We start from the raw sequence: 27,051 nt of genomic DNA, 5'->3' as shown, positions 1-27,051 counted from the left end.
CTCAGAGATTAGTGTCTGTTGCAGATGGGACCAAGCAGGGCACAGCAATGGCCTCAGTACTTCTCTAGGCAGTTTACCAGAGCTCCAGCTTTGCTGACTGAGACACTTCATGGAAATAGAAAAATCAAGTGTCTTAACACCAAGTGTCCTTAAAAAAAGGGTGGGGAATCCAAAAAATGAAAAAAAAAACCAAAACACCAGACACTATAGCAAAGAAAAAAACAACAACTTCTGCTTATATCCTATAAAAACTTATTAGCGTTCATAGTCCCTGATACCAAGAAAAGGGTTTAAAAAATAAATTCATGGTATAAACCAACTCTTCAAATACTACCATAGTGAACTTGATCATAAACAAGATCCTTCCTGGGACATATATATGAAATACTATCAACTTCTAGACTTCAGGAATACATGTTCCAGCTCATTAACTTCAGTGTCTGTGTGAAAACTACAGGCAATTGTGTAAACAGCAATAGAGAAATATATTTATGTCAATTCAGAGAACTGAGTCAGCAGTTCTCCTGTGCAAACATATGAGAAGGCTTCCACCCATAAAATTTGCAGATGCCACAATCCAGCGAAATTCAAGACTAACTAGTAGTGTCTTGACATTAATTTGAATATGCATGTGTCAGAAGCATCAGAACAATAACAATTGTTCAATAACAATTAAGTTTCTCAGAATTAAAAAAACTCGCCACTATTACAGATAAAAAAATATTTGTGTCTGGATGGTACTATAGATTACAGAGTTTAAAATATTTTGGTTTGAGATATGACTATGCATCTGTAAATGATTACATGAAAAGCAAATATAGTTACTTGGATAAAGTTATATGTGTGTATTTTTGTATATTTCTGGGGGATGTTTAGGGGTTATTTTAATGTATAAAAATCAGAGAAAAAAAACCCGATTATATTGTTAAGAATGTCTTACCTTCATAGTAAACTTTAAACCCATGAGCACTAACTGCAAAGTCACTTGTCAAGCGCAGTGAAAATACAGATTTTGTACTTGTCACAGGTGGAGGAAGATGAAATCCTGTTAACCTAAGAAACAAAAAAGCACAATTCACGGTTAATTGTTTGGAAAATAAAACTGTGTGTGACAGATGGCTGTTCTCAATAATATTTAATCATGGAAAGGACAACTGTCTTAAAAGGATGTAGTTTGCATTACTTGCAAAAATTATTTTATATAGCAAATGAGGAATTATTAGAAAATTTTACTATATTTGATGGACACTATACTTAGAATAGATGATAGTAAGATGCAGAAACTGGACTTAAAACCAGTTCAGATTGTCAGTAGCTGGAAAAATAGAACAACCAAAGAAATCACAATACAAGGAATCAATACAAAAGAAATCACCAGACAATTTAGAGTTTATGTTCAAAAATGTATTGCGCTAAATATCTTACACAGGTTTCTGCTAAAATTTGTAGTAGCTGAATTTTTCCACAGTAATGTGATGAAAGAAAGGGACCATGATTCACTTTAATGAGGGAATTTAGTATTTAAACAGTACACTTTGGCCTCAGAGAAAAAATTTTTAATTTGAACTCGAAGAGCAGTGTCATTGTGAAATAATAAATCCATACAAAAAGCTCTCTTGAAAGGAATTACGGGGTCATTAAGGTTTGTGGTTTTGTCACTTGTATGTTTGGTTTTCTTTTGTTCTATTAAAACCACTGTGTTTGAGACACAAATGAAAGAAAATATTTTTGTGTACTCAGCACTGCTGATAAGCTCTGCTGATACTCACTTCTACATATTTATTTGATGTCCATATGACAACTCTTATCTTCCTCAGTTTTAGAAGAATAACCTTATCCAGGTTCATATCAGACCAACATAGCCCGTAACATTTAACTGTCAAAAATGTGTAAAGAACAAGTTGAAAAACTTAGCTATGTACAACTAGACCAGTGAAATCAACACATACCTTTGGAACCCACTTAGCCATGTGTGGTGAATTGTGTAGTAGATAGGCTGATATATTTTATTAATGACTGTGATTAAAATTATTTTCATGTGTTTTAGATAAGCCCTTATTTTACATTTTACTTTGAATTAAGAACAACAGAAAATTGTAGGTCGAAAGGGACCTGTGGAGGCCACATAGTCCAACATACAGTTCAATGTGGGATAAAAGGCAGAGTTAATCTGGGTGGCTCAAGATTTACACTTTCCTTTTTCATTGATAGAACAAATTCATGGTGACTTTTTGTTCCCAAGGGGTTTTTTTTGTTTGGTTTAGTTTTTTTGTTTTGGTTTGATTTTTTTTAATACAGCTATATATGTGCAGCTACATAGGCTGGTCTTTAGCACGCTTTAAGAAACACGCTTTAGCGCTTTAAGAAACGCTTTAAGATTTTAAACTCTGATGATTTTGCTGGAAGAGATGACATATTTTTGATTTTGCTTGATGTAGGAACAAACACCAATGGTGTTTACGGACGTTTTAGAACATTTATTGCTTCTCATTCTGAAATTCAGTCTCAGTCGTCTGAAATCACAAATTAACTGATAAGTTATGTCCTGCCATTATCAGCATTTCTAGTCTCATCGAGGGAAGGATGTAGAGTGATGAGAAGCCCAGAATTCAAAAGGTCAGGAAATAATCTGCTAAAAAATAGTGTAATTGCAATATTAGCATTTATTTAATGTTATACTTATTTTTAGCTTTAAGATGCCTTTAGATGAGTTCTATATATTGTACCAGTAATTCACCATTAAGGTTATTTACTGCAGCAATCATAAAAAGCTTTATATATTTCTTTTATCTCTATGTACTTGGTGTCCTTAACGGATACTGCAAATTGATGGGTGGTACACTGATGTTTTTTCTTAAGCAATCTTTGGAAAACAAAACAAAATTTAAAAAAAAACAAACTCTTCAATGCAACAGCCAATTTTCGCCACGTTACAGTCATGCAAGGTATGAAAACCAAATGATAATAGTACTCACATCATATAACCATAAAAATGAAAAACATGAACAAAAGTAGGAAAGGCCCCTAAAGAGGCATATATTCACATATTTATATGTAGCAGGTCCTTAGAGGGTGTATTTGGAAAGCTGTTCTTTGTTTTGTCATTGGTATCTTTATGAATAATATAATTAAAACAAGACTAAAGAACTTATGTTAATATGAGAAGATGAATAATTATGTACAGAATATTTATGATTAAGGAAATGCATCTTTTATTTCATTAGGAAAGTATATTTTTGTCTTATTAATAAAAAAAGGAAATAAAATGCTTACATCTCCCAAACAGGCATATACATAATTTTTAATAACTCAATATCAGTGCATTTTTTCTAAGAGATTGGTCATCAACCAATAAATAACTTAATTCATTGGTTAACATCAATACTATAAAATAAGCTGGCCTAATGTAAAACCAAACCAATAATTAGAATAAAACTCACAGTAGGTTTAGCTGGTATCCATTTATGTACTCAATGATTTAAAAGAATTCTGGGTATAAACATATACCCAGCAGAAAAGAAATACAGTTATCCCAAAGTATTGAATTTTATGAGTGGTATGTAGACACAGCTTAGATGGGTAGTGGATTTTTAAAATGAACACATATGTTACTAGCATAGTAAGCATTACAACTCCTGATGCAAAACAGATCATTATAGGAGCTGTTGGATACCATTTAGCTTTCAGCAGTGGGCCTTTTATAACCATCATTATGTTGCATTTAGTCAAAAAGGATAAGCTTCTTTCTTTAATTTGGTTGCTACACTTGAATTGATATGAAGAAATTCAAAGGTGATATTTTTGGTTTAGTGGATGCAAAATTAATCAAAAGTTTTAGTAAGTAAAAATTCAACATGCTAATATCACTCAGTAAAATACTACAGATTTTTAGAAAGAACTGTAATGTAATTAATATTGAAATAACCTAATACTTGAGTATTATTTATTAGGTACAAAAGGATATTGACCTCAGAGCTTAAGTCTTATTTGAGTCTTATTACCACTTATTTAAGTCTTATATCTCTACAAACTGTCATAAGTTTTAGCTAGAATAGTTTTCATTGCCTTTTAAAATGAAACATAGCAAGCACATCATAACTGCAGGAGAGAGACAGCAGGTAAGCAGCAAAATACCTGTAAGACAATGTATCTGCATGGATCTGATTGTCACTTATTCAGATCAGTCTCAATTTCCAACTAAATGTTAGACAACTAAATGTCTAACTCAGCACTCTGGTAAAAATGAAATTTTAGGTGGAAAAATTATGCAAAATCAGAAGTCATCTCGTTAAGCAGATATCATATGCATATTAAACACATTTAAAATTTAAATTTCTTCTAGCAGCTGAAGTTTTTTTTATCTAAACAATTTTCCATCTTACATTGCATTTGCATATCTCGTTCCATTTGTACTAATTTTTTTCAAATTTAAAATACCTAATGGAGTTATTCAGGTGAGTCTCCATTGCTGTGTTAGATACTGTGAGATATTTGAAACATCAGCACAGAGTTGGTAGGTATGACATTGTGAGATGCATGTGCTTCTGGAGAGATGGAGGCCAGGCAGGACATCAGTACATGCCTACATCTTTTGGTAGGCTCTTCAATCATTCCTTTATAGTCTAGCACTTTAGCAGAAAAAAAAAATAAATATTGCACATGATCTTTCTCTTTTTTTTTTTCTTTTTCTTTTTTTCCTTTTTGGTGGGATTATCTGTTCCTTTTCTTCTTTCCCTTTTTGATTTTGGAAGTGTTCTCTGACCTCATTAAAAGATCCCCTCAGTACCTGATACCAGGTAGCCATGGGAAGCCATGGGAAACCATGGGAACTAAAAGACAATGTCTATAGAGGTTTAAGAAAATCTATTTTCTCCTATTTCAACTCTTAAAAACCCAAATTTTATATTGTGAAATTCCACTTGAGTATTTGATTTTGATGATGCAGTTTAGCTACAGAATGTTATCAAACACAGAACAGTGATACAAATTTGTAAATGAATACACTGCATGAATGAATATATTTGTTTTTTTCTTCCTGATGTGTCTAACAAGCTTGCCAGGCACCTAACACCCACAGGAAATGGACACATTATGTATGTAGTGCAAGGATACAGATGTTTGTGGGAGCACAGGAAAAGGTTAAGAGGTATTTCTATTTATTCAACTTTTTTATGTCAGAAAGACCAGATGCTCATCCTGAAATATTTATTGTATATAGAAATTCTAAAACTCCAGTAGTAAATATGGTGAAATTAATGACATCATTTGGAGACACAATATGTATTCAGAATTTATACATTACTTGCATGCAAAACTACAATGCTATATAGTTTCAGTAACATGAATCTGTCAATGTATTTGCAATCATCTCTGAGTGTAAGAATGGAGAACAGAAACAGCCATTGCCTTGGAACCAGAGAAAAGGACATATGAGATTAAATTACTCCATGTAGACCCAAGACTGAGGATAAGAAAATCTTCACCATCATACTCTGTGACAAAGAATTAATCTTGCTGGTTTTTTTCCATAACTACCCCATGGTGCTATCTTTATCCTCCCAAGGAAAACCAAAGTGGCTTAGGATCCAAATGGACATAAAAAGCACCACAGACCACCACCATAAAAAAAAAAAAAGTAGATTCTAGTAAATTCTGTACAATTTTAACTGCATATTTTTGAATAAATATTTATTTTGAGTATGAGTGTTAGTAATATTATAGGCGGATTAGTAACAATAGCTGTTATATTTACTGCTATATTTTCATTTCTTAAGACTTCTTGGTGAAATAAGACAGATTTTTTTTGGGTCCTCAGATGTCTCTAAATACTTGTGGTCCAAGTGCATACAATTTTGTAATGTACAAATAAAGTAGTTAAGGATGTCTTTTTATAGGTGAGAGACTAGTTTTGAAGGAATCTGTGTCTTATGTGTCTTCCGACGCCATCGTCATTTATTTTTTCAGTAATGGAAAAAGTCAAATGGAGTCTCAAACAAAATATTGTCTTATGTATGCAGGAATTGCTAAATATTCTTTCAATACCAATTAAAATACAATAACTAAATTCTGGGCAGTAGTGATAATGTTTATACCTATATGCAAATTTGTAGTAATATTTTTTGGCATTGTAAATGATTAAAAATTACATAATTAGTTTCTTTCAAACAGGTCATTTACAGAGTGTGTCCCCATGTCTCTTCCTCCTGTACTATATTCTGTCACATTCAAAAAAAGAAAGCATGTATATTAAACAGTTGAATCTGTTTTCATTTTCAAAGTATATTTTAAAACACTACTACTCCAAGAGTAATTATGATCTCTCTATTTTAATCTCTCCCACCATCTTTTCTCAATCACATATGACATAATTTTAAAACAACAAATAATCTCAGATTTGGGGTTTCCAAGACTTTAGAGTTCTGACTGGAATTTTCTGCAGTTTGATAAATCATTTGTTTTCTGCTTTTACTGTGGTCCCTGTGATAAAACTTAAATCATATATCACTTTAAGCTGCATGCTGAACTTTAAACTCATCAGCCCTCAAGGAAGACCAGCTCCCAGCTTCAGAATCTAAATAGAGCAATCATTTAATAATTGCATAGTTGAAATTATGGAAAGAAATATTGATTAGTCATAGAAAAGTGCTCCTAGATAAATTGTTTACTTGAGACTGTGATGTGATGATGATGACTGTGTTTCCTCTTTGCTTGTGTGTCTTACTTAGATATTTGTTGTTTGACATTCATTATGCTTTTAAATAGGTAATTTTTTTGCATGTATTTTAACAGCTCTTTGTATTGTTTTGCTTTCTTTTTGTGTTCACAAGATTCTAGCTTTTGTACAGTTTATTAGTTGTTTCCAAAGAAAATACAGTTCCTCAGGAATACTTCTGCTTAGATAGGATCGTATTCAAAGAAATTGACCAAAAAAGTTTTAAGTGAATAGCAGTCTCACTTAATAAATTTTTGATTAGGTCACAGAAATTTTACAGCAGGAAGAGTTTTAGTCTAATCTGAAAGGTGCAAGAATTGTTTGTCCCTAATTTATGTAAAATTATTATGCAGAAACATAAAATGTGTTAACATGCCGAGTTACTGCAACTTTGACCGCAAAATTAAAAAGAATGTCAAAGTTTCTACATTCTTACTGTTAGTTTGATCTCCAAATAACTGTTTTTTCCTGTAAAAAGGAGAAGAAAAATTCTGAAAAAGAATATGCATAATAAGCAAAGTCTAAGAATAAAAGGAAGGTAGGTAAAACAAACTATTGTATAACTTCATTGAGAATCTTCCCCACAAGTAAAGGAAAACTTTCTGAAGACAACAGAAATTTTATTCAGTATTTAGCAGTTTACAGGAAACTGAAATATCTAATATTTTCAAATAACAGAGAAAATATTTCTAGGTTTTTTTTCTTTTACATGAATGTAACTTTTCCTTTTCCTTCTTTTACATGAATGTAACTTTTCCACTAAAAAATTTTGGTCTTAATGATACATATTTAAGTTGATAATCTTCAGAAAATATTATTCTAAAATCCATAACACATATACAAATGAAGCTTCATCACCAGTGGATTTTTCCCATTAAGCTAGCTATAATCCTTCTACCAGCCACTTCATCTGCTGGCATGTCCAGTAACTTGCTATCTGTTATTTATGCAGACGCGACCAGTCAATACTTAGCAAATAAATACATCTTGAATTTCGTTGGGTACTGTTGGGGCTTGGTTTTGTTGGACCACATACTGATGAATCCATTATTAGCTGCTGGAGTCCTGTCTGTATGATTTTGTATTCATATAAACTTCTATTAATTTTCTAAGTAGCAGATGATTAGATTTAACATCTGACTAGCCTGATGCTACACTATTCATTTTGAAATTTAGTGAGATCTTTTGCCTGCCAGATACTTGTTTAACATTTTCCTACTAGCTCTAATTATTATTAAAAAAAAAAAAAAGGAAAAAAGAAAGCCCTCAACAGAAGGGTTTGCTTATTTGCATTCTCTAAGATAAAAGCATTATATTCTCACCCAATTTGTTGCGGCATTTGCTGTGGCCAGCATCTACTCAACTAAAATAAAAACATTCTTCAGTATTTTTTTTCTAGCTGCAAATTTGTTTTTATCTCATACGCATTAAATATTTGGTTCTGAGGACCATATCCCTTTATTTCTACACGTCATGGCATTTTCTTATTTTTAATACCAAGATATTAAAGAAAATATATGATTACTTAATAAACATAGATTTTCAATGTTGAATGTGTCAAATTTGACATCCCATATTTTGGTTGTTAATTTTTTTGGTTGCCCTCTTTCATGGGAATGCAGAATCTAGCATCTCTTTCTCTTTCAGTCTGTTGTGTTATCTTTTTTTTTTTCTGTGTCATTTCCATAATAATTCATCAGACATGTAAGCATCTGTGCTGATTTTGACTGGAGCAGACTTAACTCTCTTCACACTGATTGATATGGGCTATGTTTTGTATTTGTGCTGAAAACAGTGAGATAATGCAGGGATGGTTCTGTTCCTGCTGGGCAGTGCCTTTGCTGCTCCCTGTGCTACCACTCTAGTAAGGGGGCTGAGGATGAATGGGAAGCTGGGAGGAAATGCAGCCAAGATAGCTGACCCCAGACCTGAGAGATATCCCATAGCACACGGTGTCTGGCTCATCATATGAAGCTGGGGAAGAAGAAGGAAGGAGAGATGTTTGTAATGATGGCATTTGTCTTCCCAAGTCACCATCACTCCTCATGGGACCCCGCTCACCTGGAGGTGGCTGAATGCCTACCTGCCTGCCTGAGGGTGAATTAATTCCTTGTTTTGCTTTCCTTGTGTGTGTGGCTTTGGATTTCCCTAATAACCTGTCTTTGTCTCAGTCTATGAGTTTTATCACTTTTACTCTTCCATTTCTCTTTCTCTTCCCCCTGGTGGGGGAGTGAGGGAGTGGCTGTGTGGTGCTTAGCAGCCAGCTGGGGTTAAACCACAACAGCATCTCTGATATCTAAACAGCAAACTGAGCACCTACCAGTAGAAAGTTTCAAAAGCTCTGAAAACTATTTAAGGAGCAATAGAAGTCATCCATAAATGGCAGTCAAGAGAAAAGCTAAGAAAAGCAAGGCAATATGCTTTTAAAAACTGTGTAATTCACTACCAAAAATGATGAAACAAAATATATTCTATATCATTAAATACATTATTTAAGTATCAACAATGCTTTTAAGTGTATGAAAGAGTAATCAAATAAAGTATTTTTAAAAGTAAAGTCACCTACAACTATCAACTGCAACTATCTTTTCTTTTGAACAAAACATTTAAAGTGGTCCAGAACATATTTACCTATGCTTCTCAGAAATCCATACTCCATACACAAATGCATACAGATTATTCAGTTTGAAGTACATATCATGCTATTGGATTTCTATATCAAATTCCACAGCCTAGTGCTCGAGATGCAGCTCTAAGATTTTAGCATTTTTTACTGTCTCCATATCCACTGTAAAGTATCATGAATGCCACAAAAGAAAGGAGTTTTTTTTCACTCCTGTTATGTTTTTTCCTTGCACATTACCAAAATTACATTCATCATCCCAAATAAATAAATAGAAAAGTTTTAATGTGGAAAATATGAAAAATATATGTGAAAATTACTGTAAAAAGATTGCTTGGATATAAAAAATATTCATTTCACAGCACTAAATAAGAGGACATCAAACAAAGCAGGGGCAGGTCTGAGGTCAGAACAGTTTTTTTGGGCTTTATACAGTTAAGTTCTGAAAATCTGCAAGAAAGGAGGTGTCTCAGCCTTCTGGGCAGTCAGATCCAGTCCTTAACTGTCCAAGAGACACACTAAATCAGATTCAAATTATTCTGTGTGATAATAGCCCTGTCACCTGATCTAAGTAACAAACCAAAGCGATCACAAATACCACAGGAGAGAGAACCTTGAAATTCTAATGTGCTTAGTCTGACAGCACATACCAAAGTCAGAAAGTGTTGTTCTTCCAGTGATTGAACAGGTACAAAGAATTGGATACCAGGATTCAGGCTTGTTTTGAAAGCCCCAATCTCTGTAGAGAGTTCTTTTTCACAGTCCTTATGATAAATAAAGTCATAGGAGCATAGAAACCTTTGGGTTGTAAAGCACTTTCAAGGGTCATCTAGTCCAAGTCCTTTGTGATAAGCAGGGACATATTCAACTAGAGGATGCTGCTCAGAGCCCCATCCAACCTTACCCTGAGTATTTCCAGGGATGGGACATCTACCACTTCTCTGGGCAATCTGGCCCACTCTTTCACCACCCTCACTGTAAAAAATTTCTTCATTATATCTAGTCCGAATCTAACCTCTTTTAGCTTTTACTATTAACTATTAACCTTTGTCCTGTCACCACAGGCCCTACTGAGAGTCTTCCTGTCTTTCTTAAAAGCCTCTCTTAGGTACTGAAAGATCACAATAAGAGGTCCCTGGAACCTCTAACTGAGGGGAGGGGAAAAAAACCCAAATCTTTGTTGGTACTACCGCTATTTATTTATGATACAAATTTTACAAGAGTATTTCTACATCAAGTAGATGTACAAAGTTCATCACATACTGCATTAATTGCCAGTTGAGGAAGTAGATTGTCCCCCACTATTCTGCACTGGGGTGGCCTCAGCTTGAGTACCATGTGCAGTTCTGGGGACCACAATAGAAGAAGGATATAAAACCTATTACAGAGAGCATCTAAGGGAGGGAAGCAAAGATGTTGAAGGGCTTGAAGAGAAGCCATGTGGGGAGAGACTGAGATCACTTGGTCTGTTCAGCCTGGAGAAGAGGAGACTGAGGTGAGATGTCATCACAGTCTACAATTTCCTCATGAGAGAAAGAGGAGGGGCAGACACTGGTGTCTCTCTGTGGTGACCAGTGACAGGACCCAAGGAAACACAATGATTCTATGATTCTACTTGTGCACAAAAGAGTCCTACTTTCCTTAGTTTATAGCATATGTTTGGGGTGGGTTTTCTGAGTTACTTTTAGTATTTTTTCCTTTTCCAGATAGAAAATAAATACTTTTCTAGAATTAAAAGAAGTTTTACATTTTTTTAAAAAGACAATATTTTAATATTAGTACACCATAATATTTCTTAAAGCAAAATAACACTCTTTACATCTTACATATGAATTTAAGTTTCTGAAGATTTGAGAATTGTGTACTTAATCTGATGCATCAACAATATTTCCATGATTATATCTTTCTGATGACTCTTTTAACTGCCAGAGAAAAACTAATCTCCCATTAACACTCCCATGCATTGGCCTTTTCTCACATCCATGTTTTATTGACCTGCCTATGCAACCATGCCTTTTTGAGCTTCGAGCAGAAAAGACCATATCCTAATAGCAAGTTCAAAAATCACAAGGGTCAAAAAGTCTGCAAATATTAGTAGCTAATTCAAGTGACGATCAAATAAACTCCAAAAGAATTCTGATTATTTGGATCACACAATCATCCATGATAGTGATCAATTACTCACTTGTTATATACACACACTTATTAATTAAACTGAAAAGTGTCAAACTAAAACTGGTAAGGTGAAATTCAATTACCTTGTTGAACTAGTTGTTCAATTAATCCAAACGCTTAAAAGAATTCAGAAAGGGATTGGACTTGTAACTCATGTAATAAGTGAATTCATAGTTCAGCAATATATTGCTGATAGAATTGCTAAAGAAATACATGGGATATGAAAATCCCATAATTCAAGAAATCAATCAATTTTTAGGCAGTGACTGAAGCTCTGTAATGTGTAAATTTCATGTGTACATTGGGTTCTGGCATAAAGGTACCTCCTTGTCTTTGTCTTGACCCAGGAATTTTTTCATCTTCTTTTTGCTTGCTCTCCTGCTGTTGAGGGGGAGTGATGGAGTGGCTGATGGGCATCTGGCAGCCAGCCAAAGTCAACAGCACAACTTCTAATGTTCTTTCTTACACACCAATTCAGAACAAACAACTTTTAAACCTCAGGAGTGTGTTAGAAAAGGATAACACTTATCTACTGAGTAATAGACAATTAAGTTCAATTCCCTTTAGTGTTTATGTTTTTGGATGTGCTTGTGTGCATTCATGTGTACATGTTGAGAAGTTAATAAAGGTGTTAAATTGCATTTGAGAGTATTGCAAGACTGGACTGCAACATCCTGGAAAAATTCAGCGTATCTTTGGTCTTTCAAATTTCTTTCTAAAGAAACAGTTACTCGGCCATTGAGTCAGGAAGAAAGTAAGAAATTTAAAGGCTTCCTTAAGAGTATTCCAATTAAAATATTAATAGGAGTAACTCCTACAATTTTTATATGTTTTTTCAGTTGGTTTAAAATAAATAAACAGAATTTAATAGTCTATAAAACAAAGCAAAAATTGATTGATCAAAAGTGGTCGACTAGATTTGAGTTTTACTTTCATTGAAAATAGTAATAAAAATTTGCTTTGTTCAACAAGTCATTAACAAATTGACATATGATTTATGAACTAATTTAATTTTTGTCAAATGATAATTTTTTCCCTGTCAAAATGCAAAACTGCTCATGCAATCTATTATTTTAAAATAATGATTATAGGTCAAGGCTGAAAACTGTTAATTGAACGGCTGCTTTGAACAAAACAATTAAGTACTCATCAGGTTCTGGTATGATCATTATATTCTGTACAAAACATGTTTCTAAAACCTGCCATCATCCATTATCAGTGTAAAACTTTTATTATAAAACTCTCCACTTTTTTTCTATCATAAGAAATGAAACAGATCTTATAAATAATTATCTTTTCTAAAGCCCTCAATTTGTTTTAAGATATAAAACTATCAAGAATAATTTCAAATGATAAGTAAGAAGAACCAGATATTGCAGTACCATACAAATAGTCTTTAAAAATCTGTAGGATGTGGATTTTCTGGCTTCTTGGAGAGAAAAACTTTTAAGAACAAAACATATCAAGACAATACCTTTAGAGAATTTGAAAGCATCCTAGGTCCTTAAAGTAACTAGAATTAAAAAAGAAAAACATTAAGCAAGCAGTACATCTTTTTAACCTTGAGCATCTGGAACATTGTGACAATATAGTTTACTGTCCTCATCTTAAACCTGGGTGAAGATCGATGAGACATTTTAGCAGATCTTGGAGCTTTCAAAGCACAAAAGGAGAGGAACTTGCTCCTTCCAATTTCCCCAGAGTTTTAACACTGAGTTCACACTGGTTCTAGTCATTTGCACCCTTCACTCTGAATTTCTTTAACCACCCTGATGAAGAATTATTGCTTTAAAAATAAACCTGAGTCAATTCAGTTAGCAAAGGGAAGCATATCCTCAAAGTGGTATGCCTGATGAGTGCCAGAGCCAGTGGAAGAAAGAGAAGGATCATAGAGCCAAAGCCAGAGGAACACAGGAGATGGGTTTCCTTCTGTGAGTGACAACAAGCTCTTAGATGAGTTGGACTATCTTTTGTAACTTTGCCTTAATGTGTGAAAATAGCACAATATGGAAAGGAGAGATACCATATTTTGCTTCTCACCATTGTAGGTGCCAGGAACTTCCAGAACAGCTCCAACTTATACTAAATATTCTGTGTCACTTTGGAATTCATCCATGAGCAAAAGGCTTGTGACATTATCACCACACTCTTTATTTCTGTTCTGGTATAGAGATAAATTTGTAGTAGCAGGCCATGTAAAAGAGGACCAACTACATGCATATATTTCAGAATCTATGCTTTTAATATGAAAAATTCAGCCTTTTAAAACAGAGTAATGACAACAAATAGAATAAAACCAACAGATTCATCAGCTAAATTAGCTGTGATACCTAGAAAGAAGAAGCAAACAAAAAACTCCATGGATTTTATTTAATTTATTTTCTTCCAGAAAACTTTCACTGTCAGAAACAACTTACTTATCTCACAGGCCCCTGTTCACTTTAAAAAAGAACATATAAGGAGAGTGTACTGGAAAGAGCAAGAGAGGGAAGAGAGGTGCTAGAGTAAAGGTGTCTCTCCTCCAGCACTGGGTATGTCTATCTTTACACTCAGAGGTCTGGAGCATATGGTGTGTTTCAAGGCAGAGCCTGAATCCACTGCAATGAGGAAATAAGTATGAATAAAGTCTTTCTTTTTGACCACTGCAGTGAGAAATTAAACTCAGAATTTCTCTGAAATGCCCTTGGGGTTTGGGTAGGTAAAAAAGCAACAAAACAGACAATCAAATTAAATACAAATTAGAAGAAAAGAAAACCAGGTTATAATGCTAAATATTTTACATTTACACATCTAAAATTCTGAAAAAGACAGATCTAAGAAAAATGGTTGTGGCACTTCAGGTGCTTTTTATCCCATCAAACCAGAAACGTGACCCTATAATGATCTTTACAAATGCAGTGAAATAAAGGGTTTAAAGTAATGTACCTATTACATAAGTACAATTTATATTCTATATAAACATAAATAAAAAGCCATGCAATTTCCAGTGTCATAGAAGGTAAATTATTAATTCTATATTGGTTACTACATATGAAATACCCTAGAAAAACTTCTAAGAGAAAAATGAAAAGCATTTTTTAAGAAAAGGATACTTGAGTTTAAAATAGAAGATAAGCTCACTTTTCCAAGGGAGAAAAATCTAAATTAAAATTTGGACTTGGAGAACATAGGAAATATAACAGAAGTGTGTCAGGTAACCTATTCTAACCTCCACTCTTCATAATCTTCTAATACCTGATTGAACATAGAAGAAATACTTCCAAAATGAACAAAGAAATGCCATAATAATTTCAGAAAAGAGATTTTAAAAGATTCTGTTACTTTTGTTGAAATCAGATAAGAAACTGCAACTAGTGTTTGTCTTTGCATTTAGGATTGGATAATAGCTACGGCATATGAAATGCACATCAGTAAATAGTTTTTGGATTGACTGGTCTAAAACTAGCATTTGCCTTTTAATAAATGGGTTTAAATAAAAAGAAAGTTATAATAGAAATATGAGTCCACTTAGCTGATCTATTTTGCAATCATCAAAGGATAGGTTATCTGTGTTATCTTGGTTCCATATCAGAGCCATAACTCTGACATTGACCAGATCATCGTTGACTGGCATTAATAGAATCAGACAGCGGAGTAAACACGACTTTAAAAGGGAAGCAATTGTTAATGCAAACAGGATATCTCACAGAGAAGAAAATGAGTTGACTACCCACATTTCATTCCAAAATAAAGAGTTAGAGTTGTTACTTTTTAGTACTGTGACTGATAAAGACAATGAAAAGCCTACATAGAAATTTTAAAACTTTTCCATTTTCCTTGCATTTTATGGATATACTCTTTATAAAAATGCTAAATATAACTTTGTCAAACCACTGCTTCATGTAATACAAAGTGAGAACTCAGTTTAAAATTATTCTTTAAACAACCCATTTAACAAGGCATAAAGTGAATAGGGTTTTTTAGAGCATTCAAAGTTGGTCTTGCTTTAAACATTACTTCAAATTTTACCTTTTAATTCAATATCAAGAATAACTGGGCACTACTCTAAATACCAATCTAAAAAGATACTTTGTTTAAGAAAACAGATTTTTTACTAAAAAACCCCAACCAAACATAAAGGGCAATAAATAAATTTGTTTGTTTAATGAAGTCTATAGTTTTGTTTTTTTTGAAGTAACTCATGTTTTTGATTTGACTTCTTCATAGCTTACTATCAGCTAAAAAATTTCTTACAGCTGCATCTCATAAAACAGTGTTAAGAGCCACTTCCATATATGTGTGGAACACATTAGCATAATAATGAAACCTGTTGTTACAGCATATTGATCAATAGTTTAGTGCAGTTCTATACAACCAAATCTTTAGACAAAATCCTATGTCCAATATTAGACTGGGAAAAAATACAAACAAAAAAGACTTAATTTCCCTAGACAACCATCAAGAAAACCTGAGATACAGAATGATTAAATCTACTTCACCCAAAACATAGGGGAAGAGAAAAGGTTTAAAATCTCTACATATAATTGTTGAATCATATTGATGCCATTCCAACTTTCAATATACCCAAAGCTGAAAGCCTACCAGCATATTGCTTATTACAGGTGCAGGTATTAGAGAGACAGAGAGAAAAGTTCTTCAGGTAAAGCCATATGCCTGATGTTCTTTTTAATTAGTGTATATGTAAATACATACAAACAAACATATATTTGCACAAAACCTCAAAGGATTCTTTTGGCTTTCTTCAGACATACAGGTTAAAATAGAAGGATTATGCCTTTCTTCAAAGATACTAGAAATAGTGTATTCATACAGAAACCAACAGTTCAGGGTTTAGTTTAGCAACAATATTTGGTTGTTCCAGATATATTCTGATTCAATTATCAACTTTATAAGGCATTTTCATTGATACTGCTAACTGCAACAATACAAGGTGAATTTAATAGCTGGTTTAAGAGTTACCTTTCTGTCATGTAAACAGGTCTAACAGACAACCCTGTAATAGAATGATAATTTCCCAAAGACTAGAACTTTCTGGGAGAAGACTATTTTTGTGATCATTCTTTTCCTTTCTACAACTGAAACATAGATGAAAAACTAATGGCCACAGAGAGTGCTGGCAGGTTGTGTTACAGAGTATAAATGGCCTCACAACAAAAATCAGCTTTTCTTCCTAGGTTGTTTCAAATACCATGAAGGAATTTAGCAACACAAATAAAAGTGAATAAGTAAAATTTTTGTTTCTCAGAAATGACCATACTCATCCCACTATGAAACTGGCAAGTGCACTCTTCATATATAGGTGGTTATCAGTTTAAATTTGCTACCAGTTTATCCAAAGAAAACAGAGAATAGATCTCAGAGGCTGTAAAAGAGGTTTTTCTTGCCTTCTATGAGAAGTAAACAAGCTAGTCCAATATCCATCAGCCAATTCAAAGCAGCCACACTGGCCATCCAGTTCAGAGAAAGATATCCTATGGAAAGCTGATAATGGGGACGTCTCTTCTAAGGTCAGTTATTAGAAAGTTACCTCCACCTTCAAATATAGCCAAAATTTTAGTTGGTTGCTTAGGTTTCATTTAGTTTGCCTTGGTTTGGTTTTGGGTTTGGTTTTCAAATCCTTACCACTTAATTTTAGATTTCCTTTCTAGCTAACTATTGCAGGTTTTTCCAAACCTGCAAAAACCTTGGTTTCTTTGTAGTAATGTAAGTATAAATTCAAGTGACAAGTAGCACCTCGTCCAGACAAGTATATTCTTTTATCGGTTTTAATTATCTACCTTTCTCTCTCTATCAGTCTCTAGACTTTTAACATCACATAAAAATATTTCTAAGAGTATAGAACAATTGACATGTTCTTTCAGCTTTGCATTTAAAAGCACAGTGCCAAAAATGCTATTACTTCAATGTATTTTTTCATAAAGCAAACTTTTCAGATTTAAAAAAACTCCTCTTTTTAAATGATTTGTCTACTCAGAATCCATCTCAGAGCTAAATATCTGTTTACCAATATATTTAATTCTGTTGCATTTCTTTCAATTATCTATTTCTCTTATCTACAATTTTTTCTGTATTTATTGTTGTGTCCCTACCAATTTTCAGTTCAAGATTCCCCATATCTTCTGTTGACACAGTATTTATTTATTTTACATGATTTATTTTGGTTGTTTGTGCTGTGAAAATTTTCCCAGTATGAATAATTTAGTTTACTATCTCATAGTTTTCCACTTTGGTTGCTGGTTCCTTCTTTCCTTTTTTAATGGCCTTTGTTTTCTCCTTCAACTCCTTTGGTATTTGTTCTTGCTGCTTTCTGTATCCTTATCTACTCATTGGCCTTTGTCTAGGATTTATACCTTTTTTTACTTTCTCTTTCTTTGTGAGAGTATAATCCGGTTGGTTTTGTTCACTAGTCCCTAAATTCTCAAATGAAATTCCTTTTTTTCTTCTCTTTCCAGACAAATAATGGAGAAATCTAAAAAACCATGGAGCAGCTGAAATAAAAATCAGTGTGATAAGAGACTTGAAGTTGTTTCCAAAGTGGAGAATCCCTAGTTTGATCCTAATCAGCTGACAGTATCTGCTCTGGTTGAAAATTTGGACAGGAAGTGAACCATGATGAAAGAAGAAAAATGTGTATTCTTAAGGTACAATAAACAGCATGAGCTGAAAAAAATCAGAACTATGATTGATAATGGAAACTTTTTGAGGTACAATGATTCATTGTCTCCCTATCAACAAGTCCTGGTCTTCATCAATATCCAAAAAGACATAAACAGGAGAGTGAAAAAGAAAGCTCTGTAAGTTTCAATTGTCAATGTTCGTGGTGAATGAAGACTGCAAATATTCCACCCTGACATGTCTTAAAGCCCTAATAACAAAACAGTCAGAGAGAGCTTGTCTCTGACAGACTTAATCTAGAACCTCACAGAGCTGACATTTTTTCTTTATTTTATTAGTAGTCTGCTAACTTGAGCAGCTGTTAAATTAGTAGATGTAATGTACAGAATTAACTTGGAGTTAGATATTCCATCTGCCATTTAAAATGGCAATAATCTAAGTGAACTGATAAAATACTCTGAAAGGGTCTTTATATGGTTTAGGAAGGAATTGTTCATATGAGAAACAACTTAATAAGACAAAAAATGATACACATACAAGAAGTAAAATGGATCTACAAACAACAAAATTTGGATTCAGGAAGGAGAATCAACACACCCTCACGGTACTTTACCAAGACAAGACATTGGGTCTAGCTCTGGGCACCCTGCACTACATCTTGTAGTGCTGTAGATCACCTAAAGGGAGAGGAAGTGGGAAAAGACAGAGCAAATAAAACAAATCTTCAAGTCAGGAAATTCTAGAAGTTGAAACCGTGACATAGCAGAAATGGAGGAAGAAGGAGGCAAAAGCAAAGCAAAAATGTGGACCTTTTTTTGACTTCTGTTTTTTATGAGAATCAGCATAAGAGTGGAACACTTGCTCTAATAATAACATATAGTGAATATATAAAAATACATAATAACCTGATCATTTCCAAAAAAAATAAGGTAAGGAGTTTGGCTGGGAGATAGTAAAGGATCCAAGATACATATAAATGTTCATAAAGAAATATGGATGAATTTCTAATGACCAGGAGAAGGAAAGGGTCAGGGTCAGAAAAAAACACTTACTGGAGCTACCAGGGTGGATTTAGTTGACAGAACAATGTTAACAGAATAATCTAATAGCTGCCTGCTTGACACAGACTGATATCTACTGAAAGGAGAAACACATATGTGCCAGAATAAGAAATGAAAAAGGAAGCAGAATTATTAAATGAGGACACTGGAAGCTTCTGCTAGTGACAACACTTGTTCTTTTGCTAGCCTTTCTTCATCAAAGTCTTGTAAGATAAATTTGACAATTTAGCACATGAAAGATGTAAATTGTAATTCTTTCACTTTAAAAATAGAAAGTTTTAACAGCAAAATCTAGTCCTCCAAAAATATACTTTTTGCCTTTTAAAATTGGGCATTGTTAGCATTTGACTTAGCGCTGTTTATTTTTTAAGTGAGAACATGAAATCGGGAAAGTATTCTTGATTTCGCTTTGGATTTTGTTGGTGATTTTGTTTTGATTTGGTTTTATTTATCCAATGTCCTGAATGGTTTTCAATTAAAATTTAGATGTAGAGAAAAGGATGGATAATTCTATGATTTCAAAGCCCTAAAATAAAAAAATAATAATAAAAAAGTAAATTATTCAGAGAAAATATACCATAGATTTGTGATTGGTTTTGAGCTAAAATACAGTGTTTGCTCATGTTGTCAGTAATACCTGGCACATTTATCATGGAGAAACAGATATCTGAGAAGGTTTTCAGGCCAGGAGCAGGCACTGATGGGTGTTCCCTCACCAGTCCTTCTGCTGTTTGTGTGGTCCCTTAGACCACTGAGACAGGTCTAACTCCTGCATGGCCAGACAAGCCAGTTTGGCTTCTTGTTCTGGCATGTTTGATGGTTTTCCATTCCCTTCTTAGTTACCATAGCCTTGCCCCAGAGTCAAGTAAACAGACAATTCATCCACCTACAATTGTAACAGTATTTAATATGAATGAATATTAAGGATAAATTGTAATTTTACATATTTTATGCGCTTATTTTTTCCTCTGCTTTTACCAAAGTTGGACCAAAGAAATTAATTTTAATTTTACAGTCAGTATGAGTCTGTTGATTAAGTACCAAATTCAAACTTTTGGAAGTACTTGAGTGAGAAGTCAATACCAAATTATATTTAACACTAGGAGCATGCTGAAATTTTACAGATCTACTTATTAATCTACTGAAAATGCTTTCTCTGAAAGGGGAGTAAATGTTAAAAATGTAGGCATAGTCAGGGAGTCAGATGTTTTAGGAGAGCAATTCACCAACAGAGGAAAGGCAGCAGATGTCTCCAGTAATTTCAGTTAATTTCTCCTATTCAGCTCAGCAGGACTGATCAGGTAACCTGTACATTTAATTCTTGGTGGCCTCAGCAGGGAGTGTAGATGAAAGGATGATTTGTCTTGCTTAAATACAAGAGATTAAAAACTATGAGTATTAACTCCCCTTTTAAACACTATGTTTAAAGCTTCCTTCCATTAAGGTTCCTAAGAGAAAATTAACTACGAGTCACAAGAGAAAAGATTTTAATATAATTAAATCTTTGGACACAGTGATATTATCAACATTTAAAAATATCTCTGCAGATACATGCTGATCTTGCAGGCTCTCCATACAAGGAAAAAAAATATATATTTATTCAGGGATCAAAAATTCCATTTTGTGGTAGTTTCTCACAAGTCCACTTTTTTTTTTTAAATAAACATATTCATAATTTTTTTCACTTATGCAAACAAATGAATCACAAACGATTATACCATTTTTCTAACAGCAGAGCTTTCTAAACTCCTGTACCATGTCTGTCTTTATGAAGACACACATGATGGAATTTTATGATGATTTTACCACAACATTATGGTAGGCTAATGAAATACTGGTTAAATTAATTAACTGGTTAAGTACTAGTAAATTTGGAAATATATTTCCTTGGAACTGCAAACAGAGTTTGGGTATATAGTCACATTATTATTCAAATATTTAAAGCTATTTTGAATACTACACTGCAAGCTAATTATAGAAAAAAAGAGTTTTAGACAACTGCTGAGTACAACACGTCTTTTCAAATTAGTATTTAATTCTAAACACCTAACTCTTTAATTAAAAAAAAAAGAAAAATACCAATATGCTTTTTGATATTTACTGACAATGTATTATGTCTTACACACAGCAATTCTTTTAAAGAAAGAAGAAAACAAGATATTATCCAAGTTGCAAAGTAAAATAATTGCAAGGAATAATCAGGGTTCATATTGCCATTCAGTCATCCACCTACATATGTACCATATCACTGCCACAGAGGGTGTGCTTTAAAACTAATAATGGGTTCCATGTGACTTTTCAAGGACTGACAAGAGAAGTACACAATGAAGAATTCATATAGTTAGGTCCATACCTTCTGCTTTATAGGCAATTAAATCATTTTCTCACAGATTCTTTTCTGCAGAGTCAGGACTCTGAGAAAACCAATAACCCTTCCTGGCCCTGACAAGCCTCAGATGGTGGCACTGCCACCCACCACTGTCCATGGTCCCTGGGCCTCTGTTTCCAGCCACCCTGAGGCATCCAGCTGCAGCTCTGTCCCCATCCCTGCCTCCTGCCCGAGCCTCTGTGGCGAGCCCTGTGTCCTCCTGCTCCCAGCCTGGAGGGACCCTGGGCCTGCCTCAGGCTCTGCAGGGCTGTGCTGGACCCTCTCAGATCCCAGCTCTGCTCTGCTGCTCAGCCCCTGCCAGGCTGTGCCTGAGCAGGATCTCCTTGGCTCCTGCCTTGTGCCTTTGTGGAGCAGCTCTTTCCCCACCACTCCCTAGGATAACACTAGTACAATGAATTATTTACAAGATGCACTAAAGGCTATTTTCATAACATGCAAAAGGTATCATCAGATGACTCCTACTGGCTTTGCAAAGCAGTTGATTTATGTGATGTTTTATTGGTTCAAGCATATCTTCTGCTAACTTCATTAAAGCATGGGATTTCTTATCACTAGTGCAAACAAAACCCTTTTTTCTCAAGCTGGGCACTCAGAAAATTGAAAACATATTATAAGCTTAGCTGAAATGATTCTTCATGTGCCACACAAAAAAAAACAAAAGAGAAAGATGAAAATTTGGAAAAAATGGAACAGGAGTTTTAATCTGGAAATGCACCACTTTTATCTAGAGCAGGAGTTGGAAATATTAGCTACTTACCAAAATAAGGACTAAACAACGTTTTTAAAAGCAATAAGAATATCAAGCCTTGATTTTTTTTTTTTTATTTTTATTTTGAGGGGAACTAATTGTATAAATGTGAAAGAAAGGGTATACTCAAAAATCACAAATATGCATTCAGGGGACAACAAGAAAGCTCTAAAAATAGACAGTGACATGACACAGAAATACTCCCAACTATAAAATTTTGCCAAAAAGCTTGGTTCAAATGCAGGAAGCAATACTTTATTTCTGCAAAAAACCTTTTTTTAAAGTGATTAAAAATATGATTTATAAAAAAAAATGCATAAAGTTCAGAGTTTTAAGCTGTTCTGTATTTACAGTTTGAAACAAAGATTATAATGTGAAATAAACTAAATCAAGCATACAGTAAAAGATGCAAGCAAAATACTGACTACACTTTCCACAGTGGTCATATCTGACATGTTTCTTTTCCATTTATTACTGTTTATCTGCCATTTAAGTGCCAGGTAAATCAGTTAAAAGCTGTTGAGCATTTGCTGAAGACATGCAATGTAATTTCAATAGGATTTAATTCTGAGGAGACCAATTAGACAAAGTACAAAACTGGATGAGGAGGGAGACAAAGGTGATTAGATTAACAAACAGTTGAACTGCAAAATCATTTCATTCATGTAGACAGTTATTGCACAATATTAAAGTAAAAAAAACAGAAATAGTGGCCTTGTCTATCCAAGACAATTTTTTTAGCTGTCTAGTTATGTATTTTTTCAAGTACATGTGTAGTCCCCTGAAAATATTTTTGCCTGTTACAAAATTAAAGGGAGGGAGAAAAGTGTAATCTGATTACACTTTCATTCATGTCACTAAGTAAAATGTCAAAATACATTGTCATGCTAGAAGGAAAGTTTCCACAAGCAGCTGTTCCTCGGTAAAACTTGACTTATTTGTAAAAAAGAAAACTTAAGGAAACATCACCTTGCTAATTACTACAGCAATCTGAGAAAATAAATGTCACTATGAAAGATTTAGTAAAGCTTGCGTAATTTCACTGTCATTCTTTCCAAATTTTAAAGCCAATTCTCCACTCACACAAATGTGTACTATTCTTCCACACCCACACTCTGAAAAGATCTTGTAAGTCTTGCAAAAGTGGTCTATTTCAAGCCCTATATTGAGGCTTAATCATCTTTTCCTTTTTAAGTGCTGACTGATTCTTTTCTCTTCCACATAACTTCTTACACTGTTCTTCACCAAAATCTAATGGCATACTAAATATACAGTACTGAAACATTTCAGCATTACAGGTCTCCTTGACTTTCTTCTAAGATATTATAAAACCCCCATATTCTAAAGCTCCAGCATTGAAGAATTAGTTTAATTTCAAAAGAATCTTGCACACATATATGTATAAATGCATATATAGCTATCTATATACCTATGTATTGATACATATATATGAATGTATGTGTTCACACAAATATATATAAACAGTTTCAGCAGCTTGAACAGGACATAAAGAAAAATACTTCTGCCTTTACAAGATATTATTTTCATCTTCCTTTTAGCCTGCTAACTATCTTCATCTGCTTTCCCTGATGGTTATTTAAACTGTAACTCAGTAAGGACTATTGGTTCCTAACTGGTATCATAGTTTTATTCTTTGCATTTGAGCAGAACATTGTTCACATACTCCTTCAGAATGCAGTTTAAAGTAGATTCACCAACCAAAGGTTCAACTGACAGTGAGGGCCTTTTCAGGCTCCAACATTTGAGAAAATCTATTTTATCTTTTGAGGAGTGAATAAAAAGGAGAAAAACTTGTGGAAGACAGCTCTCAAATCTTTTATCTGTGGGTTGCCTCTTTCCTGCAGCTGATATCAGAATTGCATGCAAGCACTCATGAAATAGAAATGAAAACACAGAAGTACAAAGGAAAACAATTTCATTAGAGATTCATCTCTCTGCATCTGCTGACTTAAACATTTAAGAGAATTTATAACCCGCACAAATTTGAGATGTAGAATTTTACTCTTCTAATTTCCTTGTAGTACCAAGTTATGTATTCCTTTTAGTGATCAGATGCCAGATTGTTATGCAATAGTTTAAAAAATACATTACCAGTGTATCAACACTTAACAAAATATTATGAAAACACATTCCTTTCTTTGAGCAACATTATGCAAAGTAAAATGAAACTGGATGTTCCCTGATTAGGAAGAGATATTACATTCTCTACCACAGGATAAAATCATGGAATGGTTTGGTTTGGAAGATCACCTAGTTCCAACCCCACTGTCATGGGAAGGGACGTCTTTCGGGTTACACAAAGCCAAGACTTTTCTGGGCAACTTGTTCCAGTATCTTACTGCATTCTACATACAGCATTTCTTCCTCATATCCAACCTTATGATTTATCCAAAGAATTTTAAGAGGTTAGAATGGACCTATAAGATCATTTAGTCCCAACCCCCCCAGGGACACCTCCCAGCAGACCAGGTTGCTCAAGGCCTTATCCAGTTGTCTTTGAACACTGCCAGGGCTGGAGCATCCACAACCTGTTCCAGTGTCTAACCATTCTCACAGTAAAGAATTTCTTCCTAATATCTAACCTGAATTTCCCCTCTTTCAATTTGCACCCATTCCCCCTTGACCTATCACTACAGTTCCTGATGAAGAATCCCTTGCCCACTTCTCTGTAGGCCCATTCAGATACTGGGAGGGTGCAAGTCTCCACAAGACCTTCCCTTCTCCAGGGTGAACAGCCCCAGCTTTCTCAGCCTGTCTTTGTAGGGGAGGTGCTCCAGTCCTCATCTGTGTTACAGGCTCACATCCAACTTTTCATCTACAAATATCCCCAAGTCTTTCTCTGCAGGACTGTTCTAAATTCATTGATCCAGTAGTCAGTATGGATACTCAGAACTGACCAGGATGCTGCACTTGGCTTCATCCCATTGGCTCACTCCTCCAGCCTGCTGATGTCCTCTGGACAGCATCCCTCCCGTCAAGCATGTCAACTGCACCGCACGTATCGGTGACATCTGCAAACTTGCTGAGGCAGCACTCACTTCCACTGTCCACATCATTAACAGAGATATTGAATAGCATTTGTCTGAATACAGACCCTCTGAGAGACACCACTCGTTGCTGATTTCTAATTGGACTTTAAGCTGTTGAATGCAATGTTTTGGGTATGGCCACATGGCCACTGTGTTATTCATCAAACAGTCCACCCAATCAAATAAAAATTTCTCCTCTTTAATTACAAGGATGTTGTGTGGTGATGCCAAAGACCTTACAGATGTCTAGGCAGATGACAAATTGACTTACAGAAATCAAGGTAGATGGTAGTAAAGATAACTAGCAAATGTATGAGTAATGTATCTATTGGTATTGTAGAATTATTCCTTAAACTGCAGCCTTCCAGAACTGAACATCTGGGCTAAGACTCTGAAGTTGGCTCTGACAGAAAATGGTCTGTGGCACATCACACTCTTGATATCTCAAACAGATTTTTTCACTTTTGTAAACCCTTTTTTTAGATGTTCATATACAAACACACACACACAAATTACCTAGTCTACCTTAATTAAATGTTTCCTGATCTCTATAAAAAGCCCCCTGTTTCAAAGACTACAAAAGTTCCACTGTTACTAGATCGTGTAGACTGAGACCTCCACAAACTCATATTCACTTCACATTAAATGTATCCATGCTCATAGGCTTCTTAATTCAATGTTTTGTTGGGACCTATTTTATGAGGTCTAGATTAATTTCAGCCATTAATTTAACTAAAATTAAAGCATGATATACATTTTGACACCTGATAAATTAGAGGAAGCACATCTTAAAGACTAAGAAAGAATCCATAATTTAAAAACATTAGCTTTAACTATTTTATCAGATATTTTTTATTTATTACTACAAGTGATATTTTAATAATATTTATTCTTTACCTTGTCCTAAAGTTTGCAGGGTGAGGATGCCCATCATATAATGACAAATAATCATATTCTTCTTCTAGAGCAAAAGACTGAAAGACGATCTGTATTCTGTTTCTTTCTTCTGCTATTATAACCCAGGTACAGTTTGCACCATTTGGATATCCATATGGGAAGCCGGGGCTTTCTATAGTGCCATTGAGTCCTTTTAAAGTCCCACCACAGGTATAAATAAATCCTAAAAAAAAAAATCAAGGAAAAAAAGTTAGTAATCCATTTTTATATCAACCTTCAATAGAATAACTCACTAGAAAAAGTATCAAAATATTTTTTAGCAACTACTGCATTTAGAAAGGTAAAGCCCATGGTTTTAAACAAATGCTGGCCACTTAATGCAAAACAATCCCACCTACATAACAAATGTGTTTTCCATACTGTTTATCTAAAGACATATGGTAGCATCTTTGAAAATAAATATAACAACATCTATGACTAAATTTGTTTGCTTATGAAACAAAGTATTCACATCAATTCCTTTTTTTGTCAAATGGAAGAGTAAATAAGTCTCTTTGGATACAGGTCTGATACATGTGAATCCTGTAAACCTTGTGCTTTTCCTCCATACATTTTGGCTCTGGAAAAGACTGAAAGTCTATTTATTATGAACAAGCTTTTCCCAATCGATAATTCTGGGTTATGAGAACTCTGTACTTAAGGGCTCAATCTCAAATAGCCATCTGTTGCCCCACTATATCATCTCATATAAATATTAACAGGTTACATGTTTTGACTGACC

At 34.1% G+C, this 27,051-nt stretch overlaps 1 protein-coding gene across 3 annotated transcripts in view; it reads right to left on the bottom strand.

Annotated features, from left to right (window-relative positions):
- The window catches only part of CSMD3 (CUB and Sushi multiple domains 3), a 594,913-nt gene that overhangs the window by 487,657 nt on the left and 80,205 nt on the right, over window positions 1–27,051 (bottom strand). For all 3 annotated transcript variants that reach the window (XM_077188509.1, XM_077188511.1, XM_077188512.1), the window contains exons 2-3: window positions 26,271–26,493; window positions 941–1,053 (exon numbers count right to left, since the gene is read on the bottom strand). In XM_077188509.1, coding sequence (XP_077044624.1) covers window positions 941–1,053; window positions 26,271–26,493 — 336 coding nt within the window. The remainder of the gene's footprint in view (window positions 1–940; window positions 1,054–26,270; window positions 26,494–27,051) is intronic.

The sequence above is a fragment of the Agelaius phoeniceus genome, chromosome 1 (genome assembly GCF_051311805.1).
Source record: "Agelaius phoeniceus isolate bAgePho1 chromosome 1, bAgePho1.hap1, whole genome shotgun sequence".
NCBI classification, from domain to species: Eukaryota; Metazoa; Chordata; class Aves; order Passeriformes; family Icteridae; genus Agelaius; species Agelaius phoeniceus.
Note: the sequence above shows the minus strand (reverse complement) of the source record. Positions and strands in the feature narration are given on the sequence as shown.